Genomic DNA, 19,049 nt, shown 5'->3' on the forward strand with positions numbered 1-19,049 from the left:
ACTGTTATCTAAATTTGTATAAAAACCTCAGAGATGTCTTATAATACCTATTTCATAAATGAGGGAAAAGGCTGAGTGACTGATTTGCTCACTCCCTTCTAGTGCTGAGCTGGGACCTGAACCCTGGTGGTGGTGGTGGTTGTTGTTTTTCGGCTGCACCACGCTGCATGCAGGATCTTAGTTCCCCAACCAGGGATCGAACCCGTGCTTGCTGCAGTGGAAGCATGGAGTCTTAACCACTGGCCTGCCGGGGAAGTCCCAACCCTAGTTTTTTTTAATTTAAGTTTTTATGCTTCACTCTTTTCCTTGCTGAGAGTGTTGATATTCTAATTCTAGATTTGTTTAATTTTTATTTTTATTACTTATAATGTGTTTTTCACAACAAAATTACTTAGAGCGTTGGGTACTGGTTGTATAAGATATGTGGCACATATTTAAATAGAACTCCCAGATAATGAAAAATCTGAATCTGGGTGTACCCATACCTTGTTGGCTTACTACAGGTTATCTTTTGTTTTATCCTAAAGGGAAATTACTTTAGATATAATTCTAAGAAGTGCATAATAACTTGAACACTTTTTCTCTTACAGGACAAGTTCAGAAAGAGATTGATTTAATTATAGGACCCAGTGGGACACCTTCTTGGGATGACAAATGCAAAATGCCTTATACCGAGGCAGTTTTACATGAAGTTTTAAGATTCTGTAATATAGTGCCATTAGGGATTTTCCATGCAACCTCTGAGGATGCAGTTGTACGTGGTTATTCCATTCCTAAAGGCACAACAGTAATTACAAATCTTTATTCTGTACACTTCGATGAAAAGTATTGGAGAGACCCAGAAATATTCTATCCAGACCGATTTCTGGACAGCAATGGATATTTTGCCAAGAAGGAAGCTTTGGTTCCCTTTTCCCTAGGTAAGAGAACTTTCAAAGGGGCATAACGTTAGGAAAAAGTATAATGCTGATTTATCATGTATAATACCTTAATCTGAAGCATTCTCTTGTAGAGTTAATATTCCCAACTCTGAAAACAGTATTGAATTTTACAGGAGAGAATGGTTTAATAAGAGCTCATTAACACCTCTTTCTACTCAAAATAAGCCATAATTTAGCAGCTAGAAAGAAATTGATGAGAAGCTCTGGCTTTTTCTGAAACTTTCTTGCTTGTGGATTTTGGCTTGTAATCAAAACTTGTAGAGCTAGAAATCAGTAACAGGCAGCTTGAGAGACTGAGACCCAGGGACAGGAATGGCATCATAACTTGAAGTGAAACTAGAATCTAGCTCTCTTGGCTCTCAATTCTTATACCTCATCTCCAAAAATATTGCGTCTCCTGTGAACAAGTACACAGATCACGAGACCCATGGAAGATCGACTGGAAAAATCCTTTCACTGGGGAAGGGTACACATGCAGTCATTTGAAATGAAATGAACTTCTCCTGGGTCAAGAGAACAAAGTGTCACACCTCACATCTTTCATGGCATATCTCAGGCTCTGTTGCCACATGCAAAGGAAGTGGAGAACAGAACTAATGAGCTTACAACAGTACATGACCTTACAAAAGAAGATGAAGAAATGGCCTCTGGGAACCAAAGTGCCAATTTCTATTCTTTGCGGCTTAAGAAAATCCTTTAATAAACATAACTTCCAGGCTTCCCTGGTGGCGCAGTGGTTAAGAATCCACCTGCCAGAAGACCTAAATAGACATTTCTCCAAAGAAGATATACAGATTGCCAACAAACACATGAAAGAATGTTCAACATCATTAATTATTAGAGAAATACAAATCAAAACTACAATGAGATATAATCTCACACCAGTCAGAATGGTCATCATATAAAAAGCTAGAAACAGAGGGAAGATGGTGGAACAGTAAGACGCCGAGATCACCTTCCTCCCCACAGACACACCAGAAATGCATCTACACGTGGAACAGCTCCTACAGAACACCTTACTGAACGCTGGCAGAAGACCTCAGACCTCCCAAAAGGCAAGAAAGTCCCTACGTACCTGGGTAGGGCAAAACAAAAAAGAATAAACAGAGACAAAAGGATAGGGATGGGACCTACACCAGTGGGAGGGAGCTGTGAAGGAGGAAAGCTTTCCAAACACTAGGAAGCCCCTTCACAGGCAGAGACTGCGGGTGGCGGAGGGGGAAAGCTTCGGAGCTGCGGAGGAGAGCACAGCTACAGGGGTGCGGAGGGCAAAGCGGAGAGATTCCTGCACAGATGATTGGTGCCGGCCGGCACTCACGAGCCAGAGAGGCTTGTCTGCTCACCCACTGGGGCGGGCGGGGCTGGGAGCTGAGGCTCGGGCTTCGGTCGGAGCGCAGGGAGAGGACTGGGGTTGGTGGCTGAAAACAACCTGCAGGGGGTTAGTGCACCATGGCTAGCCGGGAGGGAGTCCGGGGAAAAGTCTGTACCTGCCGAAGAGGCAAGAGACTTTTTCTTCCCTCTTTGTTTCCTGGTGCGTGAGGAGAGGGGATTAAGAGCGCTGCTTAAAGGAGCTCCAGAGACGGGCGTGAGCCACGACTAAAAGCGCGGACCCCAGAGACGGGCATGAGATGCTAAGGCTGCTGCTGCTGCCACCAAGAAGCCTGTGTGCGAGCACAGGTCACTATCCACACCCCCCTTCCGGGGAGCCTGTGCAGCCTGCCACTGCCAGGGTCCCGGGATCCAGGGGCAGTTTCCCCAGGAGAACGCAGAATGGCGCACCTCAGGCTGGTGCAACGTCATGCCGGCTTCTGCCGCCGCAGGCTCGCCCCACACTCTGTACCCCTCCCTCCGCCCGGCCTGAGTGAGCCAGAGTCCCCGAAGCAGCTGCTCCTTTAACCCCATCCTGTCTGAGTGAAGAACAGACGCCTTCCAGCGACCTACACGCAGAAGCGGGGCCAAATCCAAAGCTGAGCCCCGGGAGCTGTGAGAACAAAGAAGAGAAAGGGAAATCTCTCCCAGAAGCTCAGAAGGAGCAGATTAAAGCTCCACAATCAACTTGATGTACCTGCATCTGTGGAATAACTGAATAGACAACGAATCATCCCAAATTGAGGAGGTGGACTTTGAGAGCAAGAATTATTTTTTTTCCCCTTTTCCTCTTTTTGTGAGTCTGTATGTGTATGCTTCTGTGTGAGATTTTGTCTTTATAGCTTTTCTTCCACCATTTGTCCTAGGGTTCTATCCGTCCATTTTGTTTGTTTGTTTTTTTCTTAATTAATTTTGTTTTAATAACTTTATTTTATCTTACTTTATTTTATCTTCTTTCTTTCTTTCCTTTCTGCCCTCCTTCCTCCCTCCCTCCCTCCATCACTCACTCCTTCCTTCCTTTCTTTGTTTGTTTCTCTCTCTCTCTCTCTTTCTCTCTTTCTTCTTTTTCTCCCTTTTATTCTGAGCCATGTGGATGAGAGGCTCTTCGTTCTGCACCCAGGGGACAGTGCTGTGCCTCTGAGGTAGGAGAGCCAACTTCAGGACACTTGTCCACAAGAGACCTCGCAGCTCCACATAATATCAAACGGCGAAAATCTCCCAGAGATCCCCATCTCAACACCAGCACCCAGCTTCACTCAACGACCAGCAAGCTACAGTGCTGGACACCCTATGCCAAACAACTAGCAAGACAGGAACACAGCCCCACCCATTAGCAGAGAGGCTGCCTAAAATCATAGTAAGTCCACAGACACCCCAAAACACACCACCAGACGTGGACCTGCCCACCAAAAAGACAAGATCCAGCCTCATCCACCAGAACACAGGCACTAGTCCCCTCCACCAGGAAGCCGACACAACCCACTGAACCAGTTTTAGCCACTGGGGACAGACACCGAAAACAACGGGAACTACGAACCTGCAGCCTGCAAAAAGGAGACCCCAAACACAGTAAGATAAGCAAAATGAGAAGACAGAAAAACACACAGCAGATGAAGGAGCAAGATAAAAACCCACCAGAACTAACAAATGAAGAGGAAATAGGCAGTCTACCTTAAAAAGAATTCAGAATAATGATAGTAAAGATGATCCAAATTCTTGGAAATAGAATAGACAAAATACAAGAAACATTAAACAAGGACCTAGAAGAACTAAACATGAAACAAGCAACAATGAACAACACAATAAATGAAATTAAAAATACTCTAGAAGGGATCAATAGCAGAATAACTGAGGCAGAAGAACGGATAAGTGACCTGGAAGATAAAATAGTGGAATAACTACTGCAGAGCAGAAAAAAGAAAAAAGAATGAAAAGAACTGAGGACAGTCTCAGAGACCTCTGGGACAACATTAAACGCACCAACATTCGAATTATAGGGGTTCCAGAAGAAGAAGAGAAAAAGAAAGGGACTGAGAAATATTTGAAGAGATTATAGTTGAAAACTTCCCTAATATGGGAAAGGAAATAGTTAATCAAGTCCAGGAAGCACAGAGAGTTCCATACAGGATAAATCCAAGGAGAAATATGCCAAGACACGTATTAATCAAACTGTCAAAAATTAAATACAAGGAAAACATATTAAAAGCAGCAAGGGAAAAACAACAAATAACACACAAGGGAATCCCCATAAGGTTAACAGCTCATCTTTCAGCAGAAACTCTGCAAGCCAGAAGGGACTGGCAGGACATATTTAAAGTGATGAAGGAGAAAAACCTGCAACCAGGATTACTCTACCCAGCAAGGATCTCATTCAGATTTGATGGAGAAATTAAAACCTTTACAGACTAGCAAAAACTGAGAGAGTTCAGCACCACCAAACCATCTTTTACAACAACTGCTAAAGGAACTTCTCTAGGCAAGAAACACAAGACAAGGAAAAGACCTACAATAACGAACCCAAAACAATTAAGAAAATGGGAATAGGAACATACATATCGATAATTACCTGAAATGTAAATGGAATAATGCTCCCATCAAATGACACAGATTGGCTAAATGGATACATAAACAAGACCCATATATAAGCTGTCTACAAGAGACCCACATCAGACCTTGAGACACATACAGACTGAAAGTAAGGGAATGGAAAAAGATATTCCATGCAAATGGAAACCAAAAGAAAGCTGGAGTAGCAGTTCTCATATCAAACAAAATAGACCTTAAAATAAAGACTATTAGAAGAGACAAAGAAGGACACTACATAATGATCAAGGGATCTATCCAAGAAAAAGATATAATAATGGTAAATATTTATGCACCCAACATAGGAGCACCTCAATACATAAGGCAAATACTAACGGCCATAAAAGGGGAAATCGACAGTAACACATTCATAGTAGGGGACTTTAACACCCCACTTTCACCAATGGACAGATCATTCAAAATGAAAATAAATAAGGAAACACAAGCTTTAAATGATACATTAAACAAGATGGACTTAATTGATATTTATAGCACATTCCATCCAAAAACAACAGAATACACATTTTTCTCAAGTGCTTATGGAACATTCTCCAGGATAGATCATATCTTGGGTCACAAATCAAGCCTTGGTAAATTTAAGAAAATTGAAAATGTATCAAGTATCTTTTCCGACCACAACACTAAGAGACTAGATATAAATTACAGGAAAAGATCTGTAAAAAATACAAACACATGAAGGCTAAACAATACACTACTTAATAACGAAGTGATCACTGAAGACATCAAAGAGGAAATCAAAAAATACCTAGAAAGAAATGACAATGGAGACACGACGACCCAAAACCTATGGGATGCAGCAAAAGCAGTTGTAAGAAGGAAGTTTATAGCAATACAATCCTACCTTATGAAATAGGAAACATCTCGAATAAACAACCTAACCTTGCTCAGAGAAAGAAGAAGAAAAATAAACCCCAAAGTTAGCAAAAGGAAAGACATCATAAAAATCAGATCAGAAATAAATGAAAAAGAAATGAAGGAAATGATAGCAAAGATCAATAAAACTAAAAGCTGGTTCTTTGAGAAGATAAACAAAATTGATAAACCAGACTCATCAAGAAAAAAAGGGAGAAGAGTCAAATCAATAGAGTTAGAAATGAAAAAGGAGAAGTAACAACTGACACTGCAGAAATACAAAACGTCACGAGACATTACTGCAAGCAACTCTATGCCAATAAAATGGACAACCTGGAAGAAATGGACAAATTCTTAGAAATGCACAACCTGCCAAGACTGAATCAGGAAGCAATAGAAAGTATGAACAGACCAATCACAAGCACTGAAATCGAAACTGTGATTAAAAATCTTCCAACAAACAAAAGCCCACTACCAGATGGCTTCACAGGTGAATTCTCTCAAACATTTAGAGAAGAGCTAACACCTATCCTTCTCAAACTCTTCCAAAATATAGCAGAGGGAGTAACACTCCCAAACTCATTCTATGAGGCCACCATCACCCTGATACCAAAACCAGACAAGGATGTCACAAAGAAAGAAAACTCAGGCCAATATCACTGATGAACATAGATGCAAAAATCCTCAACAAAATACTAGCAAACAAAATCCAGCAGCACATTAAAAGGATCATACACCATGATCAAGTAGGGTTTATTCCAGGAACGCAAGGATTCTTCAATACATGCAAATCAATCAACGTGATACACCATTTTAACAAATAGAAGGAGAAAAACCATATGGTCACCTCAAGAGATGCAGAGAAATCTTTCAACAAAATTCAACACTGATTTATGATAAAAACCGTGCAGAAAGTAGGCATAGAGGGAACTTTCCTCAACATAGTAAAGGCCATATATGACAAACCCACAGCCAACATTGTCCTCAGTGGTGAAAAACTGAAAGCATTTCCACTAAGATCAGGAACAAGACAAGGTTGCCCACTCTCACCACTCTTATTCAACATAGTTTTGGAAGTTTTAGCCACAGCAATCAGAGAAGAAAAGGAAATAAAAGGAATCCAAATCAGAAAAGAAGAAGTAAAGCTGTCACTGTTTGCAGATGACATACTATACATAGAGAATCCTAAAGATGCCACCAGAAAACTACTAGAGCTAATCAATGAATTTGGTAAAGTAGCAGGATACAAAATTAATGCACAGAAATCTCTGGCATTCCTATACACTAATGATGAAAAATCTGAAAGTGAAATCAAGAAAACACTCCCATTTACCATTGCAACAAAAAGAATAAAATATCTGGGAATAAACCTACCTAAGGAGACAAAAGACCTGTATGCAGAAAATTATAAGACACTGATGAAAGAAATTAAAGATGATACAAATAGATGGAGAGATATGCCATGTTCTTGGATTGGAAAAATCAATATTGTGAAAATGACTCTACTACCCAAAGCAATCTACAGATTCAATGCAATCCCTATCAAACTACCACTGGCATTTTTCACAGAACTAGAACAAAAAATGTCACAATTTGTATGGAAACACAAAAGACCCTGAATAGCCACAGCAAGCTTGAGAACAAAAAACGGAGCTGGAGGAATCAGGCTCCCTGACTTCAGACTATACTACAAAGCTACAGTAATCTAGATAATATGGTACTGGCACAAAAACAAATATAGATCAATGGAACAGGATAGAAAGCCCAGAGATAAACCCATGCACAAAGGAGGCAGGACTGTACAGTGGAGAAAGGACAGCCTCTTCAATAAGTGGTGCTGGGAAAACTGGACAGGTACATGTAAAAGTATGATATTAGAACACTTCCTAACACCATACACAAGGATAAGCTCAAAATGGATTAAAGACCTAAATGTAAGGCCAGAAACTATCAAACTCTTAGAGGAAAACATAGGGAGAACACTCTATGACATAAATCACAGCAAGATCCTTTTTGACTCACCTCCTAGAGAAAGGGAAATAAAAACAAAAATAAACAAATGGGACCTAATGAAACTTCAAAGCTTTTGCACAGCAAAGGAAACCATAAACAAGGCCAGAAGACAACCCTCAGAATGGGAGAAAGTATTTGCAAATGAGGCAACTGAAAATGGATTAATCTCCAAAATTTATAAGCAGCTCATGCAGCTCAATGACAAAAAACAACCCAATCCAAAAATGGGCAGAAGACCTAAATAGACATTTCTCCAAAGAAGATATACAGATTGCCAACAGACACATGGAAGAATGCTCAACATCATTAATCATTAGAGAAATGCAAATCAAAACTACAATGAGATATCATCTCACACCAGTCAGAATGGCCATCATCAAAAAATCTAGAAGCAATAAATGCTGGAGAGGATGCGGAGAAAAGGGAACACTTGCACTCCTGGTGGGAATGTGAATTGGTACAGCCACTATGGAGAACAGTATGAAGGTTCCTTAAGAAGCTACAAATAGAACCACCATATGACCCAGCAATCCCACTACTGGGCATATACCCTGAGTAAACCATAATTCAAAGAGTCATGTACCAAAATGTTCATTGCAGCTCTATTTACAATAGCCGGGAGATGGAAACAACCTAAGTGTCCATCATTGGATGAATGGATAAAGAAGGTGTGGCACATATATACAATGAATATTACTCAGCCATAAAAAGAAACGAAATTGAGCTATTTGTAATGAGGTGGATGGACCTAGAGTCTGTCATACAGAGTGAAGTAAGTCAGAAAGTGAAAGACAAATACCGTATGCTAACATATATATATGGAATTTAAGAAAAAAAATGTCATGAAGAACCTAGTGGTAAGACAGGAATAGACACAGACCTACTATAGAATGGACTTGAAGATATGGGGAGTGGGAAGGGTAAGCTGTGAAAAAGCGAGAGAGTGGCATGGACATATATACAGTACCAAATGTAAAATAGATAGCTAGTGGGAAGCAGCCGCATAGCACAGGGAGATCAGCTCGGTGCTTTTGACCGCCTGGAGGGGTGGGATAGGGAGGGTGGGAGGGAGGGAGACGCAAGAGGGAAGAGATATGGGAACATATGTATATGTATAACTGATTCACTTTGATATAAAGCAGAAACTAACACACCATTGTAAAGCAATTGTACTCCAATAAAGATGTAAAAAAATTTTTTTTTAAAAAAGCTAGAAACAATGAATGCTGGAGAGGTTGTGGAGAAAAGGGAACCTTCTTGCACTGTTGGTGGGAATTTAAATTGATACACCTGCTGTGGAGAATAGTATGGAGGTTCCTTAAAAATCTAGAAATATAACTACCATACAACCCAGCAATCCCACTACTGGGCATATACCCTGAGAAAACCACAATTCAAAAAGAGTCATGTTGGGCTTCCCTGGTGGCGCAGTGCTTGAGAGTCTGCCTGCCGATGCAGGGGACACGGGTTCGTGCCCCGGTCTGGGAAGATCCCACATGCTGCGGAGCAGCTGGGCCCGTGAGCCATGGCGGCTGAGCCTGCGCATCTGGAGCCTGTGCTCCGCAACAGGAGAGGCCACAACAGTGAGAGGCCCGCATATCACAAAAAAAAAAAAAAAAAAAAAAAGAGTCATGTACCAAAATGTTCATTGCAGCTCTATTTACAATAGCCAGAACATGGAAGTAACCTTAATTTCCATCAACAGTTGAATGGATAAAGAAGATGTGGCACATATATACAATGGAATATTACTGAGCCATAAAAAGAAACGAAATTGAGTTATTTGTACTGAGGACCTAGAGTCTGTCATACAGAGTGAAGTAAGTCAGAAAGAGAAAAGAAAATACCATATGCTAACACATATATATGGAATCTAAGAAAAGGAAAAAAAAAAAGGTTGTGAATAACCTAGGGGCAAGACGGGAATAAAGACGCAGACCTACTAGAGAATGGACTTGAGGATATGTGGAGGGGAAGTGTAAACTGTGACAAAGTGAGAGAGTGGCATGGACATATATACACTACCAAACATAAAATCGATAGGTAATGGGAAGCAGCTGCATAGCACAGGGAGATCAACTTGGTGGTTTGTGACCACCTAGAGGGGTGGGATAGGAGGGTGAGAGGTAGGGAGACGCAAGAGGGAAGAGAGATGAGAACATATGCATATGTATAACTGCTTCACTTTGTTATAAAGCAGAAACTAACACACCATTGTAAAGCAATTATACTCCAATAAAGATGTTATAAAAAAGAAAAAAAGAATCCGCCTGCCAATGCAGGGGACATGGGTTTAAGCCCTGGTCTGGGAAGATCCCACATGCCGTGGAACAACTAAGCCCATCTGCCACAACTACTGAGCCTGTGCTCTAGAGCCCATGAGCCACAACTACTGAGTCCACGAGTCACAACTACTGAAGCCTGTGGGCTTAGAGCCCATGCTCCGCAACAAGAGAAGCCACTGCAATGAGAAGCTTGCGCACTGCAATGAAGAGGAACCCCCGCTCGCTGTAACTAAAGAAAGCCCATGAGCAGCAATGAAGACCTGACGCAGCCAAAAATAAATAAATAAATAAATTTATTAAAAAGAAATGAATAAAATAAACATAACTTCCTCTAAGTTTCTTTAAATTCCAGGTTTCCTGAATGGTACATATTAGACATAAATTTTGGTAAATATTGTGGATTCAGAAAAATTATTATGCCTGTTTTTTATGTTGAGGGAGAAGACATTGTCTTGGAGAACAGCTGGCTCGGATGGAAATGTTCCTGTTTTTTACAACATTGCTTCAGCGATTTCACTTGCATTTTCCACATGAACTGGTTCCAAATCTGAAGCCCAGGTTAGGCATGACGTTGCAACCCCAGCCCTACCTCATCTGTACAGAAAGACGCTGAAAGTGCCTGGCTGTTTTGTGGAACAAGGTGTTTGCCTCACCCCTGAACCTTGTTTATACAGTGTGTGTGTTTGTATAAGGATCACAGCATCATAAAAACCAAATGAACACAGATGTGTCTTTAAAGACTGTAATAATAAGCATTAGCTATTACTTTTTCCAACTTTTTATGACTTATAAGGTGGAATTATCTGAGGAAAACAGAGGTACAAATGACAGTTGTTGCTTAAGATACTAAGAAGGGCCATCGATGACCTGACTTTTCAGCCTGTTGTTGAACACCAGGTACCCCTCATCCCTTCTTGACTGCAATTTGCTCCTTTCTGGGCTCTTTGCTTCCAAATGTCAATGCCAGCTCCTTTCTGATCAGGTATTGCCATTAATAGATTGTGTGGTACTAGTCCAGTTTAATAGTGGACTAAAGAAGAAATTAAAACCCAAATAAATGAGTTTGGACTACAGAGGTATTTTAGACATGGTGGCAGATGATAGACTAGATAGCTATACAGTATATTTAATGTAAAACCTGCCAGTGCTTTCAAATCTTCCTTCCTACTATAGCTTCATAAGAGTTGCGGCGTCATTCTTCCTACAAACGAGGGTCCCTGTGACCCTCATAGCAGCAGTTAAGTAGATAGGAAATTACAATAAGGTATTTTAAAATGACACATATGGGGCTTCCCTGGTGGCACAATGGTTGAGAGTCTGCCTGCCAATGCAGGGGACACGAGTTCGTACCCCAGTCCGGGAATACCCCACATGCCGCGGAGTGGCTGGGCCCGTGAGCCATGGCCACTAAGCCTGTGCGTCCGGAGCCTGTGCTCCACAACAGGAGAGGCCACAACAGTGAGAGGCCCACATACCGCAAAAAAAAAAAAAAAAAAAAAAAGGCAGAAGATTGAGTGGTCTTCCGTCTTTCTCAGTGAGTAAATAAATATTACCAATACTGTTCAGTTGTTTATTCAGAGTCAATGCGAAGTTTGAAGATTTAGCCTTTGTGAATAGTCTGCCTGTGACAAGTACGGAAGAGGTTATTTTCAAAGACGATGAGAAAACACTGATTCAGCACAACCTAAGATGGAATCTGCTAAGATGTGTTACAATTGATAGTAAAAATATATGTGGAGCATTAAAAGGCATAGTTGTACAAATTGTATTATCAGCAGGTACTTTGCAGAAAGTGCTTGAATCTATCATGTGTTATAAAACCAGTAGTGTCAATAGTGAACTTCATTTATTCTTATGAACTTAACCATCATCAGTTTTGTGAATTTTTGTCAGAAATAGGAGCTGAATATCCTGACCTGCTCTACCACACTTCAATGATTTAGCAGTGATAACAGTTTATTGCAAATTTTTTGAGCTCAGGGCCAAGATTGAAATATTTCTGAATGAGGAGAACCACCTTTAACTACTGTTATCAAGTACTGAATGACTCTGGACATTGGCCTTTAGAGCAGGTAAAGTCATTTCAACAACAACCTAACACTTTCTATACTTCTTGTGGTGTCAACAGTTAAAACAAGAAGTTAGGCCTCCATCCCCATGCAGCCTTTCAGCAGATAAATTTTGTGAGCTCAAACTAAAGTTCCAGAAACTCTTTTTTGGACCTCGATGCAAATGCAAAAAAAAATCCTTATTTCAAAATTTATTTAACTGTGTAGTTGAGGAGCTTCCACCTAACCTTCAATTGCAAGTGTTTAGTCTGCAAAGTAATGACATGCTAAAAGGCAAATATCAGAGAATTTAATAGAATTCTATAAATGCCTTCCCAGTGATTAATATACTTAATTAAAATCAGATGCTCATGGATTGATATCAGAATTTGGCAGTACCCATCTGTGTAAAAAGGCACTTTCAAATATGAAACATGTAAATCTCATTACAGATCAGCATTAACAGATGAACATTTGTAATGTTTTGAATGACAGGAAACACACACTTTGAACCCCAATTAAGCAAAATTTTATCTCCTAAAAAAGAATTCCCTTTTTCTCATTAGTGGATCAATATTACTTTTTTAAAAAAAGTACTTAATATAGTATTACTATATTATATTATGAATGTCATCAATAAAAATCTTGTAGAAAATTGTTTCTCTTTTATATAAGTACCTACATAATGTGCTTGGTCTGCAAAGCCTAAAATATTTACTATCAGCCCCTGTACAAAAAAGTTTGCTGATTTTGGAGTTAGAAAAACTAGTAGCTAGGGGCGACAGCATAAATACTCAAAATACAAAATAACAAAAGAGAATAATCCAGAAATAGAATTTTAATAATCATAAGAAATTGATTTATCAATTAAATGCAAAGAAGTTTGAAGACCTGAAATGGATAATCTCTATGAAAATATAATTTACCAAAGATGACCCTAGGAAGACAAAGTCTTAACAGACCAGATTTCATTAAAAAAAAAGTTGCCAAAGATGTGACCCTCAGAAAACTATTTGAGCTGTTCTAGAGCATAGAAACAAAAGGAAAATTTTGAATGCTATTTTAGAATCAAAACAACAGCAAACATAGATATCAATTTAAAAGTCCTAAATAAATTATTAAGAAAAGATCCAGGGCTTCCCTAGTGGCGCAGTGGTTGAGAGTCTGCCTGCTGATGCAGGGAACATGGGTTCGTGCCCTGGTCTGGGAAGATCCCACATGCCGCGGAGCAGCTGGGCCCGTGAGCCATGGCCACTGAGCCTGTGTGTCCGGAGCCTGTGCCCTGCAGCGGGAGAGGCCACAACAGTGTGAGGCCCGCGTACTGCAAAAAAAAAAAAAAAAAAATCCAACACTACATTTAAAAATTAATACATTATGATCAAGTAGAGTTTATTCCAGGAATATGTGAATGGTTCAGTATTAGAAAACATTAATCATTTACAGAGAAAACTCATATGGACAAGCTCATAGATGTTAAAAAGGCATTTGACAAAATTCAACATTTAATAAAATACAAATTGATAGAATGAATACATGTAATATACATATATACACCTCTAAAACATACAATGTGTACATATGTAAATATGTGTATATATAATGTGTATTATATATACACATTCCAAAACTGATGTGAAAATATTGGAGGTATTCCCTTAAAGTTAAGAACAAGAAAATGAATCCACTTTCACCATACTGTTTTCTTGTATTAAAGGTATTAGCTAGCACAATGACAACATTAGATTGCAAGACTTGAAAAGAGTAAAACTTTTTATTTGCAGAAAATATGACTATATTCCCGTACAGCCCATGAGAATAAATAGATAACTTAATAAAGTAAAAGGATATAAAATTAAAATACAAAAAATCAATAGTTATTATATGTACAGCAACCATTAGATACATGGAAGAGAAAGTACCTTTTTACAAAATCAATAGAAATAGATGAGTGGGGAAAACATTAAAACATTCTTGAAGGAGCTGTAGAGGAGGAAGAAATTTTCCTCTTCATTTCAAAGTTCCTCTGGCTGATCTAAGAATTTAATTGACAGAGAGTAACAGAAAATCAAACAAAAATTAAATAACATGTAAAGTCTGCCTTTTCTCAGAAAATAACCAGCCTAAAGCAATATGCTGTAGAGACATATTTTAGGGTGGCAAATTCTGCTCCCCTACAGAGCCAAAAGGAGACTTTGACAAATGGATAGATATGTTCTTGGATAAGAAGACAACACAAAGATGTTGGTTCTCCCTTGGCTAAGGTATGAATTTAATGAGATCAGGTATTTTTCCCCATAAGACCAGACAAGCTGTTTCTAAAATTTACATGAAAAGTAAAAGAATAGCCACAAACAAATAGCTGTATGGGGGTTTTAGCCCCATCAGGTATTGAAATATAGTATAGAATTTGAATAATTAAAATATTGTAATAATGGCATGAACAGACCGACAAATAGAATTGAAAAGAAAGTCAGAAATAAATTCAAATACATAGAACATCAAGTCTGTGGAACAAAGATGGAACTTTTAATAAATGGTATTGGGAATTCTTTTCAGTTATTTGAAACCAGTTAAAAATTTGAACCCATATCTCATAGCATATGCCTTGATATACTACTGTCGACTGAAAAAAAATGCACAACTAAAAGTTGAGGATTATGCTTTATTTAGGGACATTATGAGGATTTAAGCCTGGGATACATCCTAAGGGAGGAGTCAGGATATATAGGAGTTTTTGCAAAAAAAAGGTCGAACATCAAAATATCAATATTACTGCTAATTAAGGAAAAACCAGACATCCCAAGTTAATGAATTTAGCACTTTTCTGTGTATGAGAAGATGCAAGAGTCTGGGCTTATTTAAATTCTTCCTTTGACATGTACGTTAACTATCTATGGCCAGTATCCTGTTTTCTCTCCATCCTGAACCCCCTCAGGGTGTGCTGTGCGGGTGAGGGCAAACTGCTGCAGTGGCTGAAGGTTGAATGGCTGCAACGTCCTTTGTTTACATTCTTTTTTTTTTTAATTTTTGAATTTTATTTTTTTTATACAGCAGTTGTTATTAGTTATCCATTTTATACATGTTAGTGTATATATGTCAATCCCAATCTCCCAATTCATCCCACCCCCCCCCCCCCGCCACTTTCCCCCCTTGGTGTCCATACGCTTGATCTCTACATCTGTGTCTGTTTCTGCCCTGCAAACCGGTTCATCTGTACCATTTTTCTAGGTTCCACATATATGTGTTAATATACAATATTTGTTTTTCTCTTTCTGACTTACTTCATTCTGTATGACTGTCTCTAGATCCATCCACGTCTCAACAAATGACCCAATTTCGTTCCTTTTTATGGCTGAGTAATACTCCATTGTATATATGTACCACATCTTCTTTATTCATCTGTCGATGGGCATTTAGGTTGCTTCCATGACCTGGCTATTGTAAATAGTGCTGCAATGAACATTGGGGTGCATGTGTCTTTTTGAATTATGGTTTTCTCTGGGTATATGTCCAGTAGTGGGATGGCTGGGTCATGTGGTAATTCTATTTTTAGTTTTTTGAGGAACCTCCATACTGTTCTCCATAGTGGCTGTATCAATTTACATTCCCACCAACAGTGCAAGAGGGTTCCCTTTTCTCCACACCCTCTCCAGCATTTGTTGCTTGTTGATTTTCTGATGATGCCCATTCTAACTGCTGTGAGGTGATACCTCATAGTTTTGATTTGCATTTCTCTAATAATCAGTGATGTTGAGCAGCTTTTCATGTGCATCTTGGCCATCTGTGTGTCTTCTTTGGAGAAATGTCTATTTAGACATTTCTAAATGTCTGTTTAGAAATGTCTGCCCATTTTTGGATTGGGTTGTTTGTTTTTTTAATATTGAGCTGCATGAGCTGTTTATATATTTTGGTGATTAATCCTTTGTCCATTGATTCGTTTGCAAATATTTTCTCCCATTCTGAGGGTTGTCTTTTCGTCTTGTTTGTAGTTTCCTTTGCTGTGCAAAAGCTTTGAAGTTTCATTAGGTCCCATTTGTTTATTGTTTTTATTTCCATTACTGTAGGAGGTGGATCAAAAAAAGATCTTGCTGTGATTTATGTCAAAGAGTGTTCTTCCTATGTTTTCCTCTAAGAGTTTTATGGTGTCCAGTCTTACATTTAGGTCTCAAATCCATTTTGAGTTTATTTTTGTGTATGGTGTTAGGGAGTGTTCTAATTTCATTCTTTTACATGTAGCTGTCCAGTTTTCCCAGCACCACTTATTGAAGAGACTGTCTTTTCTCCATTGTATATCCTTGCCTCCTTTATTATAGATTAGTTGACCTTAGGTTCATGGGTTTATCTCTGGGCTTTCTATACTGTTCCATTGATCTATATTTCTGTTTTTGTGCCAATACCATATTGTCTTGATTACTGTAGCTTTGTAGTATAGTCTGAAGTCAGGGAGTCTGATTCCTCCAGCTCCATTTTTTTACCCTAAAAACTGCTTTGGCTATTCGGGGTCTTTTGTGTCTCCATACAAATTTTAAGATTCTTTGTTTACATTCTGTAAACTCTTTTTTTGTTTTGTTTAATATGATTTATCCTGGAGATCTCTCTATATTGCTACATAGAAAACTTCCTTATTCTTTATATAGCTGTACAATATTCTATTGCAGGATATACTATAGAAACATAAAACACAACATAAAAACAACATAAATCCTCTACAAGGCAAACAACACTATAAGTGGAAACAACCTGGGAAGAAATATGCAAATCTTATTGCAAACAAATGGCTAATCTCCTTAATACAAGAACACAGGAGAAAAAGTCTTAATAATGCATTAGAAAACATTGGTCAGAAGTCCAGTTATGACAGTTCACATAACATACACCACATTGTAAACATCTAAAAAGATAACTAAACCTTAATCAAAAAAAGAAATGCACATGTAAACTTTACTAAGATAACATATCTTATCTATTGTATTGGCAAAAATCCTAGAACTTGACTGTAATCACTATTGAGAAGGTTGTGCTGAAACATGCACTTTCATACATGGGTGATGAAAGTACAAATTTACACACATTTCCTACGGAAGGGAATTTGGCATTATCTATCAAATAATAGATGTATTCACCTTTTGACTGAACAGTTCTAATTCTTAGGAATTTCTCCTGCAGATACACTTGAACACTTATGAAGAGACATAAGTACCAGGTTATTATTCTCTGATGTGTTATTTCTAATAGCAAAACGAAGCAAAAAAGTCAATGTAACAATACATATCTATCAATAGAGGAATAGTATATTCTGCCATAGAATATTTTACAGCTTTCTAAAGAGTCAGGAATTTTCTAGGTAGCGATATGGAGAGATCTCCAGGATAAATCACGCTAAACAAAACAAAACAAAAACAAGGAAAAGCAACGTACAGCCTGTGATAGCCAGCCTCCAAAAATACCCTTAATTATCCTCACCTGGTACACACAAACTTGTTAATCATAGCTAGTTTGTATAATGAATAGCATGCGATGAAAGTGGTGGTGCGTGAATTCTAAGGCTTGTCTAAAAGCGTTGCAGCTTTTCACCTTGGTCTCCCTGACTGGGGAAACCTGTCACCATGTCATGATGACACTCAAGCAGTCCTGTGGAGAGGCCCACATGGAGAGAAAGTGAGACCTCCCACCAATTGCCCGGATCAACTTGCCAACCACGTGAGTGAGCCACCTTGGAAGTAGATTCTTCTCAAACCTTAAGATGACTGCAGACCCAGCTAGCATCGGATTGTGACCTCATGAGAGAGATCCTGAGCTAGAACTGCTCAGACAAGCCATTTCTAAATTCCTGACTCATAAAAATTCACAATAAATATATTTGGTCTTCATCCACAGTTCCTGGCTCACAGTTCCCAAACCCTTGGGAGTTTCCTAAACTGTAAGACCAATGGAGCATGTTTTGTTACAGTATTTTGTCTCTTGTCCTCAATTCCTGAAAAAATGCTTCAGAGCCATAGAAGTGAAATGGGTGCCTTGTTATTCGTAACAAGCCTTTTTCCACAACAGTTGGGTTTATGTTAATGAGGTGATTTTGGGAAGTAAGTAAGGATGGGGCTGGTTATCAGGGGAACCACCTTGATTAGAGGGTTGGAACTTTCAACCCCACTCCCTGATTACCCAGGAGGAGAAGAAAAGTTCTGGAGGTTGAATTAATCACCAATGCCTAAGGATTTAATCAACCATGCCTGTGTAGTGAAGCCGTCATTAAAATCCAAAAGGAGGGGTTTCAGAGAGCTTCCAGGTTGGTGAAGCAGAATGCCTCTACGTGCCGCCGTGCTGGGCTCCAAACTCCAAGAGGACTGAAGTTTCTTTGTTCTCAGCCTCACCCTGTGAATCTCTTCATCTGGCTGTTGATTCCTGTGCTTTAATATCCTCGGTAATAAACCACTCATCTGGTGAGTAAATTGATTTTCTAAATTCTGTGAGCTGGTTTAGCAAATTAATTGAACCCAAAGAGAGGGTAGCAGGAGCCTCTGATTTATAGCCAGTTGGTCAGAACAACATGGACTTGAGGCTGGTATTTGAGTGGGGGCCGTCTTGTGGGACTGAGCCCTTGTGGAATCTGATGCTATCTCTGGGTAAATAGTGTCAGAATAGAGTTGACTTGTAGGACACCCAGTTGCTGTCGGAGAATTGCTCGTTTGTGATATGGGGGAAACCACATAGGTATTGGTTCCAGAATATTTAGGTTTAATTTAAAAAATAAAAGTTAACATTTAAAAACAATCTAAATTTCTTGTAAAATCCATATTTTCAGCGTTTCTTTTTAAAAAATATGATATTCCATAAATGCTGGGCTGGCCTTTTGACTAGCAAAAAACAATTAGAGCTGAGTTGTGGCTTTTTACGTGATATATACATGTGTACTACACGAAGTCCACATTAATTTGAATGTT

General features: G+C 39.1%; 1 protein-coding gene across 3 annotated transcripts in view; it reads left to right on the plus strand.

Annotated features, from left to right (window-relative positions):
- The window catches only part of CYP2R1 (cytochrome P450 family 2 subfamily R member 1), a 28,595-nt gene extending 13,474 nt beyond the window's left edge, over positions 1-15,121 (plus strand). For all 3 annotated transcript variants that reach the window (XM_030831485.3, XM_060303475.2, XM_060303476.2), the window contains 2 exons: positions 591-920; positions 10,501-15,121. In XM_030831485.3, coding sequence (XP_030687345.1) covers positions 591-920; positions 10,501-10,676 — 506 coding nt within the window. In that variant the 3' untranslated portion in view covers positions 10,677-15,121. The remainder of the gene's footprint in view (positions 1-590; positions 921-10,500) is intronic.
- Positions 15,122-19,049: the final 3,928 nt, after the last annotated feature.

This window comes from Globicephala melas, chromosome 8 (assembly GCF_963455315.2).
Source record: "Globicephala melas chromosome 8, mGloMel1.2, whole genome shotgun sequence".
Classification (NCBI taxonomy): Eukaryota; Metazoa; Chordata; class Mammalia; order Artiodactyla; family Delphinidae; genus Globicephala; species Globicephala melas.